General features: G+C 34.1%; 1 protein-coding gene across 3 annotated transcripts in view; it reads right to left on the reverse strand.

Moving 5' to 3' along the window:
- The window catches only part of SEPTIN7 (septin 7), a 112,695-nt gene that overhangs the window by 18,546 nt on the left and 68,376 nt on the right, over nt 1–25,773 (reverse strand). For all 3 annotated transcript variants that reach the window (XM_053553393.1, XM_053553394.1, XM_053553395.1), the window contains 4 exons: nt 20,210–20,316; nt 9,151–9,251; nt 7,506–7,640; nt 1,904–2,021 (listed from right to left, as the gene is read on the reverse strand). In XM_053553393.1, the coding sequence (XP_053409368.1) occupies nt 1,904–2,021; nt 7,506–7,640; nt 9,151–9,251; nt 20,210–20,316 (461 nt within the window). The remainder of the gene's footprint in view (nt 1–1,903; nt 2,022–7,505; nt 7,641–9,150; nt 9,252–20,209; nt 20,317–25,773) is intronic.

Genomic DNA, 25,773 nt, shown 5'->3' on the forward strand with positions numbered 1-25,773 from the left:
ACATTTTTTCATGTGTTCGTTAGCCATTCGTCTGTCATCTTTAGAGAAAGTTCTATTGATGTCTCTTGCCCATTGATATATGGGATTGTTGGCTTTTTTCATGTGGATTAATTTGAGTTCTCTATAGATCCTAGTTATCAAGCTTTTGTCTGATTGAAAATATGCAAATGTCCTTTCCCATTGTGTAGGTTGTCTCTTTGCTTTGGTTATTGTCTCCTTAGCTGTACAGAAGCTTTTCAGTTTAATGAAGTCCCATTTGTTTATTTTTGTTGTTGTTGCAATTGCCATGGCAGTCTTCTTCATGAAGTCTTTCCCCAGGCCAATATGAGATCTACTTTTAAATATTATACAAAGTTGCTGTGTTTTAAAAAATATAACAGTGGCCTAAAACAAAAAATAGACTACTGGGATAGGAGAAAGATTCTCAAACTTGACCCTACATTTCATAAAATGTAATATATAATAAACCAAAGATAATAAACTGAAGAAAATGTATCCTTATTTAACTCAATATTATTGAGATAACAGAACACAAATTTAGAAAAATAGCTGAGTGGTCTCTCATCATTAGCTCAGGTAGTAGAGCATGATACTTAGGATCATGGATTCAAAAAACAGTATAAACTATTACATATCACATAAAGTACAATGAAATCAAAAATCAAAATATAAGGCACAAAAGAGAAAAAAAGGAAGTATACTTGTTAAAAACAAGAGAGAACTAAACACTGAAAATAAAAATAACCCATATAGGTTGGGAGCGGTGGCTCATGATAGTAATCATAACATTTTGGGAAGTTGAGGCAAGAGGACAGCTGGAAGCCAAGAGTTAGATACCAGCTTGGGTTTCTACAAAGACCCTGTTTCTACAAAAATTAAATTATTAGCCAGTGGCATTTAAAGAAAAAAAAACTAGCCAGGCGTAGAGGCATGTGCCTGTAAGCCCCAGCTTCTCAAGAAGCTGAGGCAGTAGGCATGCTTCAGCCCAGGAGTTTGAAGTTGCAGTAAGCTATGATGAAGCCACTGTCTGGGCAACAGAATGCCCTTTCTCAACAAAACAAAAAAAGAAAAGTCCACATAAACACATACAGGCAATACCATGTACTACTGCTGAAAAAGACTTGAAGAGGAATATTGTTAGAGGAGAAAAAACAAAGATTTGAACAGATGTTTGCAAAAGAAATAAAAGATAAATGTCTGCTTAAAAAAAATAAAATTAAAAACTAAAGAAATGATTAGGTACCACCTCACTCCAAAAAAGTTTTGTTTTTTTTTTTAAATAAAAATGACTATAATAGCAAAGTTGTAGTGAAACAGACATACCCATAATAAAAGGAATTTGACTGTTTTGAGATAGCACCATGACAGAATTCACAGGGGTGGGCGGAGGGAGACAGAGGGCCATAACAGTAATCATACCCTTTGAAAGAATAATCCTCTTACTGGAAATTCATTCTAAGAAAATAATTCTAAAAGCAGTAGGGCAGTGGTTCTCAACCTTCCTAATGCTGGAACCCTTTAATACAGTTCCCTCATTTTGTGGTGACCCCAACCATAAAATTATTTTCGTTGCTACTTCATAACTGTAGCTATGTTATACTACTGTTATAAATTGTAATGTAAATATCTGATATTAGGCGACCCCTGTGAAAGGGTTGGTATATAAAGAAAATACTTTAAATAGCCTTTTTAAAAAACGGACAAAGGATAAAGGTACTATAATAATGGATAAGAGCTTTGAGGAGAAAACCAAGGCAGAAGATTATTTTCAAAAGTTATTTTTAATACAGTAAAAATAACACAGTTAAGCAGCAGGGAAAATGGACTGCAACACATTGTACTAAAAGTAATAAAAACTGCAAATTATGGGAATGGTATGAGAAACCCACGTTAACCTGCTCACCTGTTTTTTAAACTGTTGGCATTCCTCTGGTGTGAGCGTGTCTGCTTTGGCAATAAGTGGAATGATATTCACTTTTTCATGCAAACGCTTCATAAACTCAATATCCAATGGTTTAAGTCTGAAATACACAATAATTAATCTGATCAGTTTGGTGCAATAAATTCTTCACATTCTCAATGCTAAATTAAATATAGTGGAACCACTTTAGTTACTTATCAGAAAGAAACACTCTCTGAAGATGTACTGGGCCAGTAGCAGGTAGAAAGGGACCTTCAGAAGCATTGGAGTGGTGAAGAAGGCTTTTGACTCTTGCCCTTCAAAACTCTGGTCACAAGGTTTTAGTGCGAAAGAGAAACTAGAAAAACCAGAAAGGCTCCTAAAAGAATTTTCTAGGATTGTCTTTGTATTTGTCACTCAAAATACACAAGAAAGAAAGAAAGAAAGGAACGAAAGAAAAGAAAAGAAAAGAAAAGAAAAGAAAGAAAGAAAGAAAGAAAGAAAGAAAGAAAGAAAGAAAGAAAGAAAGAAAGAAAGAAAGAAAGAAAGAAAGAAAGAAAATAAATGGTGGTTTCTTTCAACTACATATTCAGTTCTTATCACCATCTTTCTCAGAAAAGATGCTCAACAGAGAATCTTCTATGGCATCCCTTTTGTCCATTACCTCTGGCTGCTGCCTCTGCTTTGCATCTATACCTTCAAGAAGGTCACCAAGTACCTCACTTTATCATTCATCTATATCCTCAGCACACAGTATCTAACACTCCAGCAGGTACACAAATAATCACCATTACTAATTTGCCTTCCTTCACAAGCTCTTCTTCTTTAGGATACTTTTCAGGATCCTCTTTCTAAGCTAGTCCTTTAAGAGGTAAATTCCTCATAAGTCTTATTAGGCTCTCTTCTCTTCTTACTCTACATTCTGTATGATTACCATCACTACAATGGATTTCTATTACCTTCCATGGGCCAATGATCCCCAAATCTTCAGACCCAGCCCAGATCTTAAGTCCCAGATTTGTGCTTACCCAGTGGATATAAGGATACCCATGAGCTCCTTAAAAGCTCACCTAAATCCCCATGTTCTGTCCTCTTCTATACTTCCTATCTCAATCGATGGGACTACGATCTACCCAATTACTCAAGCATGCAACCTAGGAATCTTCTTTCTTCTAGTCTTCTTCTAAATCCTCACCAAGACCTGCTAAATAAATATACAGTAGAACCTCTGTAAACTGACCACCCAAGGGACTATAACAAACTGGTCAACACACAGAGGTGATCAACATAAGATACTGGGCTTACTGCACTGATACATATATGTGGTGCATATCTGGCCTACGAAAATTAGGTCAACTTAAGGAGGTGGTCAATGTATGAAAGTAGTCACGATGGAGGTTCTAATATATTTATAGATGTACCTCCTTTCACATACATTACTTTAGTTCAAGCCATCAAGATTTTTGGAATGGGTAATAACATAAAACTATCTGGTTTCCCTCCAAATCATTTGCATTGGAGCCAGAGTGATCTTTCTATATGCAAATTTGATTGAGTCATTCCTTTATTAAAGGCCAGATTTCTTAGTTAGTGTGGCTTACAAAGTTTATGAAGAACAGATTCTCCAGCTGGCCTCACGATGTGCCAGCCTTTTTTAAACTTCTCACAATTCCTTGAAAGCACCATACTTCAACCTCTGATTAACACTTAGCATGGCTTCCAACACTTGAAATGGTGCCCAAATATTTGTTGACAAAAAAAGTTGCTGTGATTTTCCTTATGTCAGTTAGGTTATCCTTATGATAACCAAAGAAAGTCCTCACATCTAGCATATACTAAAATTAATATTCCACAAGAATAAAGATAATAAAATATTTTTGCACATCAATACCATTTTAAAGTTAAAAAAATGAGAAAAATGGAATGAAGGTCAAATTTTACTGACTATAATTAAATTGACTAACATTTTAAAACAAAGGGAAATAAATATATATTTAAAATTGTAGATATAAGGACCCAGAGACTAATAAAGCATTCTTTCTTATTAATAAAGAATACTATAATTCACTCTGATAGTGAGGCTGGCAGGAAATAAGATAAAGGTAAGGAGACAGGAAAACAAATACAGAGAATTAAGATAGCTGGCTCCTATTCGAATTCCCCTTATCTTTAATCTCTTGAAATTTTATATTGGCATTCAGAAAATAGGGAACACAATGGAAAAGAGTGTGCGGATGGAATAACACTGCACTATCTACATTATATGTAAATACTGTCCTTACCTCACTAGTGCTAATGGGAAGAACCTATCCCATCTTTGAAAATTTTGTTTTACTTCTTTATATCAATCTACACACAACACTAAATATGAAAACCATAGACTATTCAATCTCAGATATCTAAATTTTTATAGTTCACTTTCCAGTTTATACTCATGACAAACTCAAATTGCTATTGCTTCATTAAGCTGTTTCATAGACTTATACAAAGATATGAACCTGCAGAAGCCAGTGACAGAAAAGGAGAGTTCAATGACTCTAAAATTTTAATAACTCTTTTTTTTTTTTGTAGAGACAGAGTCTCACTTTATGACCCTTGGTAGAGTGCCGTGGCCTCACACAGCTCACAGCAACCTCCAACTCCTGGGCTTAAGCGATTCTCTTGCCTCAGCCTCCCGAGTAGCTGGGACTACAGGCGCCCGCCACAACGCCCGGCTATTTTTTGGTTGCAGTTTGGCCGGGGCCGGGTTTGAACCCGTCACCCTCGGTATATGGGGCCGGCGCCCTACCAACTGAGCCATAGGCGCCGCCCAAATTTTAATAACTCTTAAAGAGCATTTAACACAAAATATTAAAGTAAAAATTTCAATTAAAGTTTCACATTTAAAAGGAAAATGATGTGTGAATATTTATTATAATATTGCAACTTTTAAAAAGACATTTAAAAATAACCATAATAAGAAGATTCAGAAAGTCAACTTTTTTTTTTTATTTTTTTTTTCAGAAAGTCAACTTCTTAAACACAAAAGAGCCAAAGAGTATTTACATCAGTTTAAAAATTAAACTTTAGAAAGTAAAGCCTTGTAAGAGTCCTGATCAAATCCTTCAGAAGCTTACAAGAAGTCAAAAACCAAAAACATTTACTTCAAATCAGATTATATTCTGGTTGCAATTTTTCCTTTGTCCATTTAGCTTTATATCAATTCTTTTCATCAAGTTCAGTTTTTAAATCTTGTTTTTAAACAGCAGTTAAGTCCTTTATAGAGTTTCTAGATGATAAACTCAAATTAGAGGGAAAAGAGTATTTAACCTTAAAGGCTACACTCTTCAGCATAATAAACAACTACAGGGCAAATGACAACTATTTATTTTATATGTGTATGCATGTATTTCTATGAGGAAAAAAATTTCTATATAAAACTAACAGAATGACAAAGTGGCAATCAACACTAAAAGAATAAAACACCATTTTAAAATTTAGGTTTCAAATCAGTTTTCAATTTTAACAGCAATTACGAAACAGTGAACAAAGCAAATAAAGCAATAATGACTGAAATCATAAATTAGCCCTGCACCCAGTGATGAAACTAGTAGGAGAAAGCAAGAGATACTGAAAGTACACCATTGGACCAATTTATACTTGGATCACAAAGCAGGTCCTAAAAACAAAATCCCTGTAATAAGGGAATCCAGGGACTATCCAGATGAGATAAAAAGGTCCTGATTCATTTATTAAATTGCACAGAATTTCAGTCTGGAGTGAGCAGGGAATTTAGAACTCTCTACATAAAATGTAGTGTCAATGTTCTTTTACATAACCCACAGTATTATTTACCAGTGTGCAAAACATTGCTCTATTTCTAAAAATAGTTAAGATGAGAAGCTGTTCAAAAGCACATTTTTATATGTAGAAAATAAAAGTTTTAAACTCTTATTTTGGTGATAAACAATAAATGGACCAAAGCCACTACACTTCATTTGAATCATATAAAAGTTTTTCTTTTAAAAAAGCTCTTATTTCCCATGCAATTTTAGGAAATATAATTTCCCCCAAGGGGATAAGAAGACTGTGATTTCATGAGAATTACTAAAACTTGGAAAAAGCCCAAAAGATTTAAAATAAAACTGGTTAAAAATTTTCTATTAACTGCAGATTAAGATTTCATTCTGCTGGCTTCCAGGAAAAAAATCTTAAGTTAAACAAGAATGATAAAAAATATATGAATTCAAGAAGAAACTACACAAGTGCTCTTAAAAAGCTATACAATGTGTTCTATTTTTGTGATTACTTTTTTTTTTTGAGGCTTTTAAGTGAGTCAATTTAGTAATTTTAACATGTAAATTTTTCAGAACATTGTAGAAGAAAATTATTAGACATATAAGAAGTTGGAAATCAATACACAAAAGAAGTTGGAAATCAATAAGGGGAGGGGGACAGATAGGGGGGTAAAAACCTACCAAATGTGTACAATGAACACTATTCTTCCTATTGGGGTGATGGAAGCCCTGACTCAAGCATTACAAAAGCCAGCCATGTAACAAAAACATTTGTATCCCTTTAATACTCTGAAATTTAATAAAAAAATAAAAAATAAATACAAGAAGTATTTTCACCACTCTGATCTGACAGCAAGAATATAATAACTATATAATTCAGACTCCCTGTTCTATCGAGAAAAAGAGTGATAACAAGCATCAGCTTATCTAGGAAAAAGATGGAGAGAGAAGCTGAAAATAGAAGAGAAAGGTACACTTATAAAGAAATTGGTTAACATTACTGTAATCTGGATGATAGATGCCTTGATGCTGTTTAGTCTGATGCTACATAATAGTCCAGTTCCTTTTGGTGGCGAGATAGTGGGGTTTCAATCATCAGGTGGCTGAATTTTGCCGAGTCATTTACCCAAAGAAAAAGACTAAAGAAGAGTAATTTGAAACATCTGCTGTTGATAATGACACAAATATCTACTCAAAATAATAGAGGAAGTACAAAGAATGAGAACCAGGAAAGAGTAGAGACTAACTGCTAACAAACAGAATAATCAGATCAGATGAATACCTATACTTAGGTCTAAGTCTAATAAACAGAAGGTTAGTACTAACTATGTAATACCTAAACAATGTTACTGTGACAGCTAAGGTAAAACAGAAGCCCAAAAGATTTACTGAAGAAAGAAATGACACAAGAGAATACTGACACTTAAGCATTTTTGATAACAAAACTCCAACAGACTTACTATAAATAACATCTCTGGAGTTTCTTAGAATATGTCTAATCTAATTGTCATGGCCGCTTCTCTTTATCTAATAGTTTGATTAGTGGCAAAATGGTCAAAATGAAAGATATCTTAGACACACTGAGACCTCAAACCATGGTGGAAACATTGTTCAGTTCCAGAAGCAGGTAAAATCCTTAGGAATAAGGAACTAAAGAGTAAAACATTGTTTTTATAGGACTTGAGAAGGTCATTTCTAAGACATTTCTCCATGGACTTTGGTACTTTATTATTGGGTATAGTCATAGACTTTAAGACTAAAATATGCACACAAAGGTGGAGTGATAGTAAACAACCAAAAGAAGGTATTGGAACCATCAAGATACTGACCCATGTCCAGAAGGAGCTATGAAGTATAAACAACACTGCACCCTGCTATCAGGCATCTGACGTCTGTTTACTCGAGATTCTGCATTTAGGTAGTCCTCAAATTTACTATCGATGTAGTCGATAACAGGCTGCCAGCTAAAGAAAGCAGATAAATAAAACAATAAGTTGTATTCCTACATATGAATAAACAACTGATGACTGTTGAAGGACAATAATATTTTAAAATAGGCAAAAACAATCTACTCATAGAAAACATCTCCAATTTTTCTATATTTTGATTTAAAAACAGGTATAAATTATATTGAATAAATCTTGATTTATTATTATAAAACTACTCAAATGAAAAATTGTTTAGTGTCAAAACACAGCTAAATTATTAGTATATTATTTGCACTGATAAATGTTTCACCGTTAAGACATATCACAATATGAAAACAATTACATTCATAGAGTTTTAAATTTCAAACGAAGAGATTACGTTTAGTGGCAAGGTTGGTATATGAAGAGATTAAATTTAGACCTGTGGTCCCCACCCCTGCATCTGTGGTATACAGAACAAGGCAAGGCTGTACAGCAAGTGCAGGGGCAGGCAAGCAAGCACTGATCTGCTCACATGGCTCATATCTCTGCCTGGCTCCACTCCTGCCAGATCAAGGCAGTCGATTCTTACAGGAGCGCAACCCTTACTGTAAAATACACATGTGAGAGATCTATGTTGCAAGCTCCTTAAGACAATGATTCTCATCCTTACTCATAAGACAGTGCCTTCTCATCCCTTCCTAATGTGGCCTTTTAATACAGTTCCTGTGGGTTGTGACCCACAGGTTGAGAACCACTACCTTAGGAGAACCTAATGCCTGATGATCTGAAGTACAGCTAAGGCACTGATGCTAGTCCTGGGGAGCAGCTGCAAATACAGATTATCATTAGCAGAGAAGTCCGACTGCGCAGAGACCATAATAAATCAATTCATTGCAGATGCATATTAAAACCATCCACCCTACCCCATCCTACCATAGTCTGTGGAAAAAATTTCTTCTGTGAAACTGGTCTCTGGTGCCAAAAAGGCTTGAGACTGCTGGATTAAACAATATAAAAACCTCATGAGGAATTTATTTAGTATGAGTTATAAGGGTTGACAGAAAGATTACCTCAAAAATAATGTGGAACTTTAAGAAAAGTATTTTTTTATAAAATACTAAGACTATTACCTCAGACTAAAATTTCATGGTTATTTTCTTTACTTAGGACTTATAAAAAACTGAAAGTCTAAAAATCAGATTTAAATTAGGATGTGACAGAAAGTAATTTATACAAATGGATAAAATTATAGCAAAATGAAAAGTTTTAAATTTCTTATAGTGATGAGAATTCTTATATCTAGCTATGTTGTTTTAGAATTTGTCATAAAAATAATTTTATAATAGGTATTATCTTCACTTTACAGAAAAAAAATTAGGTCAAGGAAGCTGCTAAGTAACATTGTCAAATAAGTGGCAAGGTTGGTTATATGAACCCAAGTCATATCACTTAAAGTTCAGTGACCTTTGCTAAGATGAGAAGTTTTAAAATGTTAAGCAGAAAAAGTCTAACTACACTGGTACCTCAAATGCATTGGAAAACTGTGAGGACAAACCCTTCTTACCAATTACTATTATCCACGGCATCTCCAAATCCTGGGGTATCAACTATTGTGAGCAGCAACTGAACACCACCTTCTTTGATTAAAACTTTGGACTGTTCCACCTGTAAGAGTTATTGGTGTAGATGTTAATATTATATGTAAACACCAGTGGTGTCCCATAGGGGTATGAGGTAGGCACACTCGAATTTATCAAAACCAAGTGGGAAACTGTTTGCAAATTAAATCTACCCAGCCCCCACAATTTTCTTAGAACAATGATTTATGGACTGAAAGTTCTGTTACTTGAAAGAAAAGCAATTATGTAAACAGTATGCCAATCTCTTGGCAAACTCATACTGGGTTTATGACTCATACTAATATAAAGAAGAATATAGCAAGTGATAAAATAGTAACAGCTATTAACATCATATAATACTTATATAACTTAAATGCAAATCTAATAATGCAAATCAACAAATTAGATGGTTCAGTAATTCATAGCATTCAAATGTGATTAATCAGACAAGCACATCTAATCCGTCATTTTTACTAAATGCCTTCCTGAACTATTAAGTCTGGTCCAAACTAATTACTCAAGTGACCTTATTACCATCCCTAATTCTTTCTCAACATGGCTGCAATTACACTTGTGTTTATCTCATGTCTAAGGTCCAATCCTCTTCTCAAATGTGATACTTTACATTCTGGACAATGTAATCAGCAAAAGTTCAGAAAGTGGGAAAAAAAAGTATTCGTATTCTGATAGGGTGAAATCCTACTAACTCTAATTAAAATCTTTAGTTCTCATTACAATTTTTTAAAATGTTCTGTTTGAAACAGAGTATTAGACCTGAAAAATAACAGTTCCTCACACAATTTAAGATAGTTTATAAACCCACGTTCTGCATCAGAAGGCGTGTATCATTCATCCTGAGCACATGCTGCTACTAAATGCAAACTGTCAGTTTTCAGGAGCCTGAGATAAAGCAAACTGACTCAAACAGAAAAAGGGAATAATTCTCCCACAAAAGGACAGAATTTTATTTAATACACATTTATATCAAGTACTTATTAAAGCTAGAGGCGCCAGGTATGCTGATAGGCTAATTTACAAGGCAAAAATTATACTCAATCAAACTTTGAGTTTTAAATGCCATAAGATGGCATAAATTAAGCACTATCAGACTTTAGAGAAAATGTGATCACAGGCACATAAAAAGCAGCTTCAAATATTTATGTTGATTAATAGGATTTGGAAAGTAACAGTGATTAATTTCTGGGTAAAAAAGGTTTGGTATAAACCTTTAGAGATTGTCGTTATTTGTTCTATTTCACTTTAGAATTTTTTATAAATGTTGGCTGATATATATGAAGAGACTGAGAAGTTGAAACTAAGATTATAGAATAAGAATATTTGTAGTAACACTCTTCAGTAACACATTCTCAGACAACAGACTTGATCTGCATCCACACTGTCCAATATGGTAGCCCTTAAAATGTGACTAGTACAAATAAGGAGCTGAATGTTTAATTTGTTTGAATTAACTTAAATTTAAATAGCCACATATGACGTTGGGCGATTAAGTTTGCGAACTCATTCTTGAAAAAGTGCTACAAATCTCACTGGTAAATATCACTATCATCAACTTCAAAGTATTCCCCTTGGGAAGCTATGAACCAATGCCAGTGCCTAGTACCTACCCCCTTCAAAGCAATTTTGTAACTCTTTTGCTTGAATGGTCATCAGAGCTGTTGTTGCATAAGGTCAGACAATTAAGGTCACAGACTCATACTAGAACAGGGGTTCTCAACCTTCCTAATACCGCAGACCTTTAATATAGTTCCTGTGGGTCATGACCCACAGGTTTAGAACTGCTGTCCTGGAAGAGTGATTTGAAAGGTGGACTAGGTGCTGGCATCAGTGCAGAGCTTATAAAGGAAGTACTTCAAAGGTGACCATAGTGATATTTAGCAATGAGGTATGTAGCATTTTTTTCTAGGATAGGTTTGAGAACTTAATTGTCCAACTTTGTATGGCTAGGAACTACCAAACTGAACAGCAAAGGTCTATAGCAAGTGAGAGTTTTTTTGTTAACTGAATTTTATTATCAAGAACAAAGCATATTAAAACTAAGAAAAATTGCTTGATATTTCGACATGCATATCTATAAAGAGGCTTCTTATCTTAGACAAATAAGAAAGCCAACATTTTTTAGACAAACATTCTTCAAACTGTTTTCATTTTGGAATAAAGTATTAGGGAAAAAAATCTGAGCATCCCAAATACAGTTGTTTTATCTACTATGTACTATGTAAACTAAAAAAGTAAACAGATAAATTAGAGTTATGATATTTTCTGATCATCTTGAGTACCAACAATGGACACATATCATTTGGGAGATCACTGTTACACATCACATAAATAAGATAACATAGCTCATCTAATATCAGGTTATCATAATAATATGATAGAGGCAAAAATAACTCAGAGAAAATAATCAGATTCATTGGTGTCAGTTTATCAAAACTAAAGAAAAAAAATTTAAACGCTATCATCTAATCTGGCTTAGGCAGTTCACACTTTATTTATTTGGTGGTCTTCTAGTCACAAATTACCTGGTCAAATTTAACATCTTATTATATCTTAAATTCACCTCCAACTAATTCATAAAAACAGGTCATTTATTTATTTATGGTAACTGTCACTGAAGTATCCAAAGTAATCATACCATCCCTTTACCTAACACTTGTTTTACATGACATAGTACTGTACTAGAAACTGATGCCAAAATAGTTCTACATGAATCATCTCCCAATTTTATTTCAAAACAATGTTGGTTTGAAATAAATTAGTTCAAACAATACCTTCAGTAATAGGCTGTATACCAATCTCACACTTTAACATAATAGCTTAAATTTTAAGATGTTTCCTTGTTTTAAAAAAAAATCAGTTACTTATTGACTTGCTAAGAAAAATTAAGATTGGAACTTATAAATACAAAGTCTATTTATAAATCTTCTTTCCTTCTCTGGTCTATGAAATTCTGTATATCCATACATGGTCAAATACGAAGAAATTAGCAACATATGGAAGAGATCCAGAAAACTTAACTGTAAACTAGTGCCATTCACAGGATGCAACTGTATTCTATCATCTGGTTTTGCAAGTATCCTCATGGGATCCATGGAAAACAAATCAGTTAAAGTCCAGGAATTTCAAACTTTTCTTAACAAATCTATTCCAAATGGCCACTTTCCCATGCACTTTCCTTAAGCAGGTCATATCAGCGTATTTTATGGCATCACTCAGAGTTCTCCAAGATTAAATGCATAATTTAATACCAAAGGAATGAATCAACATTTTCAACTGTTTCTCTCTGAAAAAATAAATAAAACTAAAGCCTATTATATTTTTTATACATAACCAATCTGTTGAGTTCTCTTTTTGTTTCCTAGATTCTAACTAACTCATTTTTCCAATATTGTTTAGTTTTTCAGTCTGAGAAAAAAAAGGTCAAACTTTTAATGTTTATTACAGAGACTCAGATCCAGAAGACTGTTAATACATTGAACTTTTCTAACCTAATGTTTAGGAGCCATTTATGAAAATAAATATAAAATGTTATTAAATACAAAAATTTTGAAGAGATGGTTAAAATTTTCTGTCAAGAGCTCACCTCTACCTATAACTTGCTCAGTAAATGAACGGCATTATGGCCAAAACTCTGGAAGAGACTTAAAAACTGTGAGTTATTATTCCATTTAGTTCAAACACAGGAACTATGTATTTTGATTATTTTAATGGCTCAAAAGACACATCATCTTACTTCATGTTCCAAAAGAAAATGGAAGAAGAAATGACCAATAGTACAACAGTTGTGCCGAAAGACTAACTCTTTCAGGTTAAAACCCAAAACTACTATATTAGCGCTTCTCAACCTGTGGGTTGTGACCCCTTTGGGAGTTGAACAACCCTTTCACACGGGTTGCCTAAATACATCTGCATATCATATATTTACATTATGATTCAAAACAGTAGCAAAATTACAATTATGAAGTAGCAATGAAAATAATTTTATGTTTGGGTGTCACCACAACATGAGGAACTGTAAAGGGTTGCAGCAAAAGGGAAGGTTGAGAACCACTTATATTGAGAAGAATGTTGATGCAAGGACTCTAATTCTGCCTCTACCCTATGACTCACTACCCCTCACAACACTGTCTTACACTGAGACCTCAAATACCACCCCCTCTTTCATTTCCTACTAGCAATCCTCTTCCCAAAACCTTTATTTCTTTCTCTTTCCAACTCAGATTTCATTCTGGATTAACCCATCTATCAATTTTTCTGTTCCCACACCATAAAATTCATCACCTTCAACTTCAAAAGGAATTTCCCTGCTGTCTAATGCTCCCCATATGTGTTTCTTAGTTTCATGCCTCTCTCACTTTCCAATATGGCTCTTCCAAGCCCCCTACTCTACCACATATGCCACCATGCTCAGCAAAATACCTGAAAATCTCCACCTACAGATGAGTGCTTTCCAATTTGTCTGAATCAGCACTGTGCCTTTCCATTGTATGGAATAGACCTCTTTCTTTCTGAGTCTAATTTCTCAATCGATGCTGGGGATCTGACCACTTTCCACTTCAGAGTCATCTGGACAACCGTTTACACTATTCCCCCTGTACCTTCAACCTCGCATTTCTTGGGGACTGATTCTCATAGGATATGACCATTCTCAAGTCTCTTCTGGAAATAAACAACTCTCTAAGTCCTCAACACTCACCTCTAGATACTCTCTTTCATCCCTTCATAGCTACCACCCACCTTTACTGACTCACTTACCACTCACATCTCAATCCACTGCCATCTTGCCCTCCATCCCTACCACTTCACTAAAATCTATCTTGCCAAAGTCACCTCTATAGCACCTTACTGGAGCATCTTTCTCACTAAATCATAATTATTTGTCTGTATTTTTTACATGACTGTGAGATCTCTGAGAACTTTGACTATGTCCATCATCACTACAGCCCCAACACCTGGTGTAAGACAAGCACTCAAATACCTGTTATGTGAATGACTGGTTCAAAAGACTATCAAAATTGAATCAATAAACAGGATAGTTTCTTTTCATAGCTCACAGCAACCTCAAATTCTTGGGCTCCAGGAGATCCCTTGCCTCAGCCTCCTGAGTAGCTAAGCCTATAGGTGCCCACCACAACACCCAGCTAGTTTTTCTATTTTTAGTAGAGATGGAGGTCTCACTTTTGCTCAGGCTAATCTCAAACTCCTGGCTCAGGCAATCAACCCATCTTAGCCTCTCAAAGTGCTAGAATTATAGGCATAAGCCACCTCACCCAACCAGGACAGCTTCAGAATTAAGGTCCATAATTAAGGTCAGGGACTCTATACAGCATATTGTCCTAGAGATAGAATCCACTGCTTTCACCTTTTCTTACTTTCAGAATTTTTGTACCCACTTAAATTTACAATGCTGATATAGAACTTCACAGATCAAGAAAAAATTTTAAAGGAGACCAATATGAAGTTGCCAACTAAGAACATTTTTTAAAAAACCAATGTCATTTCACAAAAGAATTCTTATAATAGAAGAGAAAATTAATACATTATTAATAAATACAGCTTTTCAATCACATGATTCTAAAAGTTGTCAAATGCAATAAAATTACAAAATAAAATGTTACCATATATACTTTACATTGTATGTAATATTTTTCTTAAAAATTTTGTTAATCTGAGGATATATTTGAGATTGGAACATGAAGTGAAGCTCAAATGTCCCATTTTTTTCTGTCATTTTAATCAATCTACTGGGAAAAATATTAATGATATGAATAAAAACAGAAGTAACAATGGTGCTATCTCATTCAATTTAAAACATTCTGAAAGAACTAAGGAAAAACATTTTCCTCTCTTATTTTCTCCCCCACAGAGATAGGATGAAACTAGTTTGCAGCAGGCCAGGAACACTACAGAATAGTAGTTTTCAAAGTGTGGTATCCAGACTGGCAGTAACAGAATCTGGAAACTTAACAAAAATGTAAATTCTTTGGGTCCTACCTCGAACCTATTATAAAGCAAATCTTAGAAGAAGGGACTCAGCAATTTGTGTTTTAGTAAGTCTTCCAGGGGACTGTGATGGACACTCAATTTTCAGAACCACTGCTATAAAGAACTCCAGGACTATCATCAGTTCTTATCTAGAAACACATAGATAGACCCATGATCACAAGTTAACAGAAAATCCCAGAGAGCTTCTATCTAATACTGAAAATTTCATTTGAATCAGAACCACTGTTATACAGGGGCCCAGCTCTCTGGTCAGTGTAAACTGCTTTTTCTTCCTTCCAACACTGTAAAAGTGAATGGAATTTCCCCTTTAAGATACAAACCTCTTGTGAATAGATAATGCTTAGGGAGGAGGAAGAATACAAGGTTGAGGTCTCTATTAAAATTTCACTCCTTATTTGGCCATATCATAAGGAAAGGATTTTTCTTTTCTTTTCTTTCTTTTTTTTTTTTGGACACTTGGAAATGTTCCAGAAAGTGTTAAGGTCAAGAAAAGTGCAGACATTTGTCTTTTGAAACTCAAGATGGCATGTTTTTACCAGTCTAGTATGTCTGGGCTGACATATAATACTGGTGACCACTCCCCTCCACTGAAAACATTTATGAGCTTTCAAGGGCAGATTATCTGCTAGACTACTGGGCTTGGGCTTGGTAAGGAGCCCGCCAACAGTAGAAGATGATTACATTCTGTTTTCTTTATTTTTTTCTTTTGTTTTGGGCTGCGGCAGGGTTTGAACCTGCCACCTCCGGTATATGGGTCTGGTGCCCTACTCCTTGAGCCCCCAGGCTCTGCCCTACATTCTGTTTTCTAACTACATCAGGCCTCTTGAGTGACTCTAGCACTGGCCATAATATAACATGTTCTTTACTGAGCAAAGGGACAAAAGAGTTTAGATGATCTTCAACTTTTTTCTGGTTGAGGGGGGTGTGACAGTGAATGACAAGAAGCATAAGAATATCTTTATGATTCAATCAGGAAAGAGGACTTATCTGTGACTGTAGTCAGGATCAATCTAGTTCTCAGATGTTGTACGTCTTGTTTTGGCAAAGAAAAAAGATTAAACTGTGATGTATATGCCCCTGCCTTAAAAATCTTACTATAGATACTCTCATCCTCCTTACTCTTTTGTTCTTAAGTAATAGAGAGAGTCAGGATGATATTCACAATAGAAGAGGAAACCTTTGAAATTTTACCTTAAAGGAAGATAAAATGAGTTTAGACTATTTTAGAACTAGACCAATGTAAAAAGACTTCTAATAAATTGAGGGCATAGTACACTTTCTTTAACAGATACTAGCCTAAAATGTAAGGGATTACTATTAACTTCTGCAAATCATTAAATAAATAACAGAAAATATTAAGATGACAAAAAAACTGAAAACCCAAATGCTTATCTTAATAGAAGAATACAGTGTAGTATATTAATACAATGGAATATTAAATATAGCAATGAAAAAGAATTACAACTATACCCAACATAACTATATAATAAGACATAATATTCAGAGAAGGAAAACAGATGTAAAAGAGTATACCTATATGAAGTTCAAGAATAAACAAAATTAATCTTGGGGGGTGGTATGTGACAGTGAATGACAAGAAACACAAAGAAGCCTTCCAGGCTACTGGAAATGTACTATGTCTTGATCTGGGTAGTAGTTTCCTAGATATATATGTACATATATGAAAACTCATAAGACTCTGTGCTTAAATTGTTCCCTTTTCTCCTAAAAGGCATTTTTTTGTTGATAAAAGCATGCTCAGTTTGAAATTTAGAAGATAATAAAAAGGAAAAAAAAGACCCTCAAAATTTGAAATGAATCTTATTTTTAGCAGTTATATAGACCATGACAGAGTAAGCTCAGTTACATCATAAGCAATCTCTCACTGAATAAATATTTGTTGATGTACATGTCAAACTAGACTTCTGTGTTTGAAGACCTGAGATTACACGTGCCAATGCTTTCATCTGTTCAGACACTGGCAAAATTGCTACATGGGTGCAGAGAGCTAGAAATACAGTTCTATTATCTTTATCAAAGTAAAATAAAACATGGTAAGATATAAAACTTAAGAGCTCACTGACTTCTGTCTTCTACCCAGTACTTTACTGGAATTTCACACCTAGTACCTAAAGGGAAGTCAGTATCTCCCTGAGTCTAGCTTGCAAATCCAAAACTACTAAGCAATAGTAAACATGGGTGTAACATTTGAGATGTAAAAAATAAAACCAAAAATCACTTCTTTAATTAACCCTTAATAGCTAGCAAAAGAAAGACTATACGGCCTACATAGGCCTTTTCTATGCCCTTTTAACTACCTTCATATATCATATATCTATGATGGTTTCACTGATCAAATCATTTTGCCTTCATTTTTATTTCAAGTGCTTAATTGGGAAAATTATCTCGCTATGTCCAAATTAAAAAAAACAAACAAACAAACAAAAAAAAAAAAAACGCAAAATTAACCAAAAAATGGATAATCTATTGGGCAAAACTCGAGATCCCCAGAAGGGAACATACAGTAAAGAAAAACTAAGCTACTTATTAAGAACTGGTTAATCCCTAAAACTAACAGTATCTACAATATAGAGATAATATAATTTGATAAGTACAGACTACACAGGAATGATTGGATTTGAACACTATCTCTTCCATTCACCAAGCATATAATCCCTGGCACATCATCACCAGTGTGTCTCGATTTCTTAATTTTAATATGAGGGTAATAATATTACCTACCTTATAAAGTTGCTGCAAGAATTAAAAAAGTTAATGCTTAGAACAGCACCAGGAAAATGATAATAATCTACTAAATTATTAAGTTTTACTATTTATTTTGGCCTGGAATTATGCCAAATACTACAACTAAAAAGAGAACTCAGAAAATTTCTCACCAGAATAATCACCAAGAATAATACTGGTGGGTAAATGACAGTTAATATCTAATAGATTTTTTACACTAAATATTTCTGAACCTAGAATTCCACGCTATGGAGTTCACTTAAAATTTCAAGTTTAAAGATTTTACATTTAAATACTCAAATTAAGAAACTTAAAGGCTTATTTTCTTGCTTAGCATTAAAATTTTTAGTATTGATTGCAGAAAGTAGGATCAAATCTTTTTGAGCAAAATTTGTATAGGTAATTTTAAAACTCAAGCCCTATAAAGGCTATCCCTCCTCCAAAAAAATCCTAAAATATAGACTTTAAAAGGGATAAATAAGATATTCACTTCACAAAATTACCCATTGGGTGTCTAATTACTAAACTGCATTCGGTAGTTTGATATAAGTGACTTTCTGCCCAGAATATAAAGACTATCCTCCCAGCCTGGCACTAGGATAATCACCACCACTCTTTTAAATGTAGCCCTAATAATCACTACTTTATGAAGCCCACTGCAGCCAGAACTATTTACTTTCCTCTTCTCTGTTCATGTGCTATATATAACTATACCAGACCACCAATAATTTTTTTCAACCAGTACTTTAGAGCAATGCTGCCAAATATAATGTGAGCCACATATGTAATTTTTTTTTTTTTTTTTTGTAGAGACAGAGTTTCACTTTACTGCCCTTGGTAGAGTGCCGGCTCACAGCAACCTCCAGCTCTTGGGCTTATGTGATTCTCTTGCCTCAGCCTCCCAAGCAGCACATATGTAATTTTTAGTAGCCACTTCTTTAAAAGGTATAATTAATAAATTTTACTGAAATGAAATATTATCACTGCAATATTTAATTGACACAAAAAATTATTAATGAGATCTACTACATTTCTTTCTTACATTATACTAAGTCGTCAAAATTTGGGGTATATTCTATACTTGCAGAACATCTCATTTTGGACTACACATATTTTAAAAGCTGTGGTTCCTGGTTGCTAAAGTAAAATGTTCATATCTAAAGTCTAGAGCAGTGGTTTTCAACTAGTGTGCTGTGAGAGGATTTTAGACGTGCCATGAAAAATTTTAAAGATCAATTAATTGAATTATTTTTGAAAGACATTAAAATTACAGTAAATGCATTCTTTTCTTTATTCTTTTTTAAATTAACATAGTTAAGTGTGCCACAGAAGTTTAACTATAAATTCAAGTGTGCTATGAGATTAAAAAAGGTTGAAAAACACTGGTCCTGGCTCTTTGTTATATAAAAAAGTGGGAACCAATAGCCAGCAGTATCAGCATCACCTGGGAACTTGTTAGAAATATCCACCTCAGACCTATCAGAATAGGAACTAAATGTAACAAGATCCCTAGGTAATCTGAATGCAATTAAAGACTGAGAAGCACTAAATTAGACTGTACACAGGCTGGAAGTCTTAACAGAATTGCTATTGCTGTTCAATTATAATATTATCTCATTGACTAAAACAGAATACTATATTTAAATAATAGCTTTTCTATGCATCATGCTTTCTCTATACTGTCCAATACAACTTTCCGCAATGATGGAAATGTTCTAGATATGTGTTGCCCCAAACAGTAGCCACTTGCCACATGTGGCTATTAAACATTTGAAATGTGTCTGAGGCAACTGTAACAACTGCATTTTTAAATTTTATTTAACTTTAATTGACAACTTGTCACATGTGGCAAGTGGCTACCATACTGAACAGCATAACCCTGTTTGATTTACTAATCTCACCGTGTCATCTCCAGGATGGTTCTCAGGACAAATTTGGAAGGTTCTAATCAAGACAATTTTTTTTATCAGCTTTAAAAAACCATACTTCTTTTGGTTTTTAAAAAATTTTATTAAGTCACATTTACCATTTTATATTGACTAAACCCCAAATTGCATCCAACCTCTAGACCAATGCTTCTCAAACTTCCTAATGCCGCGGCCCTTTAATATAGTTCCTGTGGGTCCTGATCCACAGGTTGAGAACCGCTGCTCTAGACCATAATAAGAGTCACACGTGTTTTGAGGGTATTTGTTATTCCAGCTTATCTTCAACTAACAACACTAATCTACATACCTGTACAGTCTTTTTAATTCTATGGGAAGGACCAGGATACTCTGGAGAATACAAATCTGTGAGGAATAATGAGTTGATTAACGTCGACTTTCCCAATCCAGATTCACCTAAAAGAAACAAGAAGAAATATCTGTTAAACTCAGTCACTTTATCCACCTTAAATATTCAAAAACAGCTATAATCAAACTTGCTTTTTATGCAAGTACTTCTTGGCGGGACCAGGAAATGACAATAAAAAACATTACAAAGAATTAAGTATTTTTTCCTCAGTTCTTTGTCTGTCAAACGAGACTCATTTTTCCAATGATTCTTTTCAGTTATAATCATACTGTGTTCATTCAAAGTAACGTATATAGGTGGAGATGGAAGGATCTTTTGAGGCCAGGAGTTAGAGACCAGCCTGAGCAAGAATGACACTCTGTCTCCACACAAAAAAAAGAAAAAAAATAACAAAAAAACAATAGCCAGCCAGGCGTGGTGGTATGTGGCTGCAGTCATAACTAATCAGGAGGCTGAAGCAGAAGGATTGCTTGAGCCCAAGAGTTTGCTGTTGCAGTGAGCCACAATGATGCCATCACACTCACTCTAGCCCAAGAAACAGAGTAAGACTGTCTCAAAAAAAAAAAAAAAGTAATGTATCGACTATGATAATCTACCTATTTAATAGCAAAGTATTCTTAAAGACCAAGTTGGTCTTGATGAAAAAAATTCTAGTTGGATTACATACTGCTGCTTCAGTGAAATAAGATGCATTATTCTTTATCATAGACAATAATGAATAACCAAAGCAAGAAATCACGCAATTATAAAAAGTAAAAATCTGCTGATACAAAGAAGAAAAGTTAATCACACTGCACCTTAGTATAAAACTCTAAATCACACACAAACACATACACACGCTTTGTAATTTAACCACCCATCACTGTAAGTACAAGGGTATTTCTCCAAGAATCAGACTCCAAAAGTTCTGAGATAGTTACTTTTTATACCACTTCTGCTTAAGGTAGAAAGTAGAAAGGAGGAATCTAGGGCATGATTTCTATTTTGATCATATACTCTTCTTTTGACTCTTCATGTCTAGTCTAGTACACATAGTCTAGTGTACAGTAACTAGTATAAGTATACAGTTAATTTTTACCTAAATATAAATGACTGCAACATATGTAACACAGTTAAAATAAATTATAAACCATATTCTAATTAATATGGTACCCAATTTTTTATTGTTAATAATTTACTTAGAATAATAGGCATCTTTAGTCTAAATAACTAACGTCACAATATTAATACAACAGCATCTCTGTAAGTTCCACTCAAGGACCTATAACAAACTGCTTAACATATGAAGTGGTCAACATCAGGAACTAGGCTTATTGTACTGATACATACATGCAATACATGAAAATTAGGTCAACCTAAGGATGTGGTCAATGTATGCAGGTAGTCAACTACAGAGGTTCTACTGCAGTGGTTCTCAACCTTCCTAATGCTGCGGCCCTTTAATATAGTTCCGCTGTTCTACTGTATATACTGGCTGAGTTCTTTATATATTAGCTCTCAAAAGAGAGAAGATCTTTTCCAGGTTGTCTGTAACTACCCCTTTGACTAAAGAGATGCCACTTTTTATTAGACATAAAAATACCAGAAATATCTAAATTCCTAGAAAGTAATTTATAGGTTGTCCATACCTGCTTTTTTCTTAACTCTTATACCACGAATAAAGGAAGAAATACTCAAATAAAAACAAGCATTTAGAGATTATCAGAAATATCTACAATATTTTCTTTTAGAAACAAACAGAGGGTTTAGTACTTATAAAAATTAATACTTTACTGACTAAAATTATATTTAGAGTTTATTTTTTATACTTATTTTTCTCTTTTTATTAGTTATAGGAAGAAGAGGAACAAGAGGAAGGTGGACAAAGGGAAAAAAGATATACAGAAAAAGAAAAGCATGAAAGGCAATGTATCAAAATGAAAATAGTGGTTACTCTGGTGTGGTAGAAGTGTTTGTGAGATTTTTTTTCTTAGCTTTTTGCATTTCTGTGTGCACTACATTTCCTTCAGTAAGATTCTATTATTTCTATAATTTAGAAAACATTCTTGAGTAGCATCAGTAAAACAGCAAATTAAGAAGCTCCAAGCTCTCATTCTCTCACAGAAACTAGTAAGGTCCACAGAAACAAAGCAAATACCCAAACAAGAAAAAGCCACATGCAAAAATTTTGTGGCATTTTTCTGTGCTTTTGCCTCCACTTCTTCTATGCTTTATCTGGGTCTCAAGGAAGCAGCAACCAGGAACTCAATTTCCCCCATCCAATGGGAGGGAAGAGAGGAGATCTTATTTGCAACACTTTTAACCTCTCTTTGTTTGCCAGAAAGACTAGTTTCTCTCCTGCCTATCTGGGATGGTATCTCATGTGGGAGAAGGGTGGGTACCACTTATGAAAACTCCAGGGGCACTATAACTCTGTTGATTCCAGGAGCAAAGATATAAATAGACCAGGAGCAGGATCCAGGAGCAGGTGGGAAAAAACTTTGGGACATTAAGACATTCAAAGCAGCCATGTAAACAGAAGGAACTGAGAAAGCCGCTCACAGGCCCAGGCTATACATACACATGTGCTCAGAAAGGTCCTAAGACCCTAAGCTTTCACCTTGGGCTGGTCACTAGGCACAGGACATGGTCAGCTAATCTGCAGAGGACTGCCGCAGCACAAAGCCAGTCTACAAAGACTGAGAGAGATGACTTTATTTGAAGTGTACAATTAAAAAAAAAAAAAATCACAAGGCACACAAGGATACAGAAAAACATGGCCCATTCAAAGAAAGAAAACATTCCAGAAGAAAAGATATTTGACTTATTAGACAAAAGACTTTAAAACAGCTGTCTTGAATATGTTCAAAGAGCTAAAGGAAAAAATAGACAAAAGAACTAATGGAATCAGAAAAATACCTGATAAATAAAATAAGAATATCAACAAAGAGAAATTATAAAAAGGAACAAAAATTCTGAAGCTGAACGATATGATAACTGAATTGAAAAACTCACTAGAGAGGTTCAACAGCAGAACTGAACAGGCAGAAAAAATAATGAACAAACTTGAAGAAAAGACAATTAAAATTATCAAGTATGAGCACAACATAAAAAGAAAGAAGACAGAGATTAAGAGAGTTTTAGAAGAACAAAATGGGTGCAAAGAAATAATAACTGAAACTTCCCAAATTTGATGAAAATGATGAATCTATAAATCCAAGAATTTCAACCAACTACAACTAAGAAAAACTCCTAATCAACACCAACACACACTGTAATCAAACTGTCAAAAGCCAAAACAAAGGGAGAATCTTGAAAGAAGCAAGGGAAAAGTGATACACTGCAAAGAAGAAATTCTAAAATAAGACTATAAGCCAATTTTTAAGTAGAATCTTAGAGGCCAAAAGGTAATGGATAATACATTTAAAACCCTAATAGAAAATAAATGTCAAATGAGAATTCTGTATCTGGCAAAACTGTCCACTAAAAATGAGATAGAAATAAAGACATTCCCAGATAAATAAAAACTGAGGGAATTCATTACTACCACACATAATGTACAAGAAATTAGTAATGGGAATCCTTCCTTGAAATGAAAGGATACTAGACAGCAAACTCAAAGTAATATGAAGATATAAAGATCTCCAATAAAAACCAGGATTATTGTCATTTTGGTTTGTAACCAAAATGTGTAAAACAAAGGTTAATGCATTAAAAAAGTGTAAATCTATGTTTATGGGTACATAATGCATAATGATACAATTTTTGATAGCAATAACATAAAAGGGGGGCAGAGCAGTTGTTCAATGTAACTATAGTTAAATTAGTATAAAAATTAAACTGTAATATATTTAAGATGTTATATATAATCCCTATAATAACTATAAAGAAAATATTTATACACTATACCCCCCAAAAAGGATGGGAATCAAAATGGGTCAATACAGAAAAAAATCAAACACAAAAGAAGGTAGTAACAAAGGAAATGGGGGACAAAACAGCTATGAGACATACAGAAAACAAGTAACAAAATGGCAAAAGTTAGTTCTTCCAAAAAAAAAAAAAAAAGTTCTTCCTTACTAGTATTAACATTTAAATTAAGTTTCTCCAATTAAAGGCATAGATTGTCATAATGTATAAAAAACATGACAACTATATGGTGTCTATAAAAGACTCACTTTAGATCTAAGGACACACTCGAGCTAAAAGAAAAAGGCTGGAAAAAGATAGGCCATGCAACAATAAAGAGGTGGGGTGGCCATACTAATATCAGACAAAATAGACAAGTCAAAAACTGTTACAAGAGACAAATATTGATAAAAGGATCAAATCACCAAGAAAATATAACAGTTGTAAACATCAGAACTTCAAACTATGTGAAGCAAATATTGATAGAATTTTAAAGGAAACAGTTCTATAAAAATTGCTGGAGACTTCAACACTTCAATTTCAATAATGGACATAACAATCATACACAAGACAAATAAGAAAACAGAACTGAAACAACATGGGGGAAAGCTCCATATCAGGGGTCTGGGCAATGACTGTTTTGGGCTGCACTCTGAAAAGCACAAGCAACAAAAGCAAAAATAGACAAACAGGATTATATCAAACTAAAAAGCTTCTGCACAGCAATAGGAAAAAAAAAAATCAACGAGGACATAACACAGGGAGTACAAAACATGTATCTGATAAGGGGTTAGTATCCAAAACATATAAGGAACTCAACTCAATAACAAGAAAACAATTCTCAAGAACAAGAACAGTGGACCTGAATTGACATTTTTCAAAAGACATAAATGGCCAAGAAGTATATGAAAAGGGCTCAACATCAATAATCATTACAGAGCTGCAAATTAAAACTACAATGAGATAATCACCTCATACCTATTAGAATGGTTATCATTTGAATCCAACTATCAAAAAAAAAAAAGCAAAAGATAACAAGTATTAGGAAGATATGGAAAAAAGGGGGATCCTTGCACACTGCTGACAGGAATATAAATTAGTATAGCCATTATAGAAAACATTATGGAGGTTCCATAAAAAATTTAAAATAAGAGTACCATATGATGTAGCAATTCCAATGAAATCAGTATAGCAGAGATCTGCATTCCCTTATTTATTGCAGCATTATTCACAACACCCACCATAGGCAATTAAGTTAGGTGTCTAACAGTGAATGAATGCAAAAGGAAAATGTGTTATATATAAACAATCTAGCCTTTTAAAAGAAGGAAATCCTCTTGCTAGCCAAACTCCAGCTATCTCTGGCTGGGGGAACCTACTGAGGGACATCACTCTGTGGGCATAGTGAAGCACTGGTGGACTACAGGAGATAGCAAAGAGATTTGGAGATGAGGAAAACCAGCACAGAAGCCAAGTGCTTGGGGATGGGCAGGCACCGGCCAGCTTGCTGGTGGAGGACTGGGGACAGGAAAGGGCTGTCCTAAAATTTTTTGATTTGGGGCTATACTACTCACTGGAGCTGCCGTGAAAGGGTTAAACAAGTGAGTGGACTTGAA

The sequence above is a fragment of the Nycticebus coucang genome, chromosome 11 (assembly GCF_027406575.1).
Source record: "Nycticebus coucang isolate mNycCou1 chromosome 11, mNycCou1.pri, whole genome shotgun sequence".
NCBI lineage: Eukaryota > Metazoa > Chordata > Mammalia > Primates > Lorisidae > Nycticebus > Nycticebus coucang.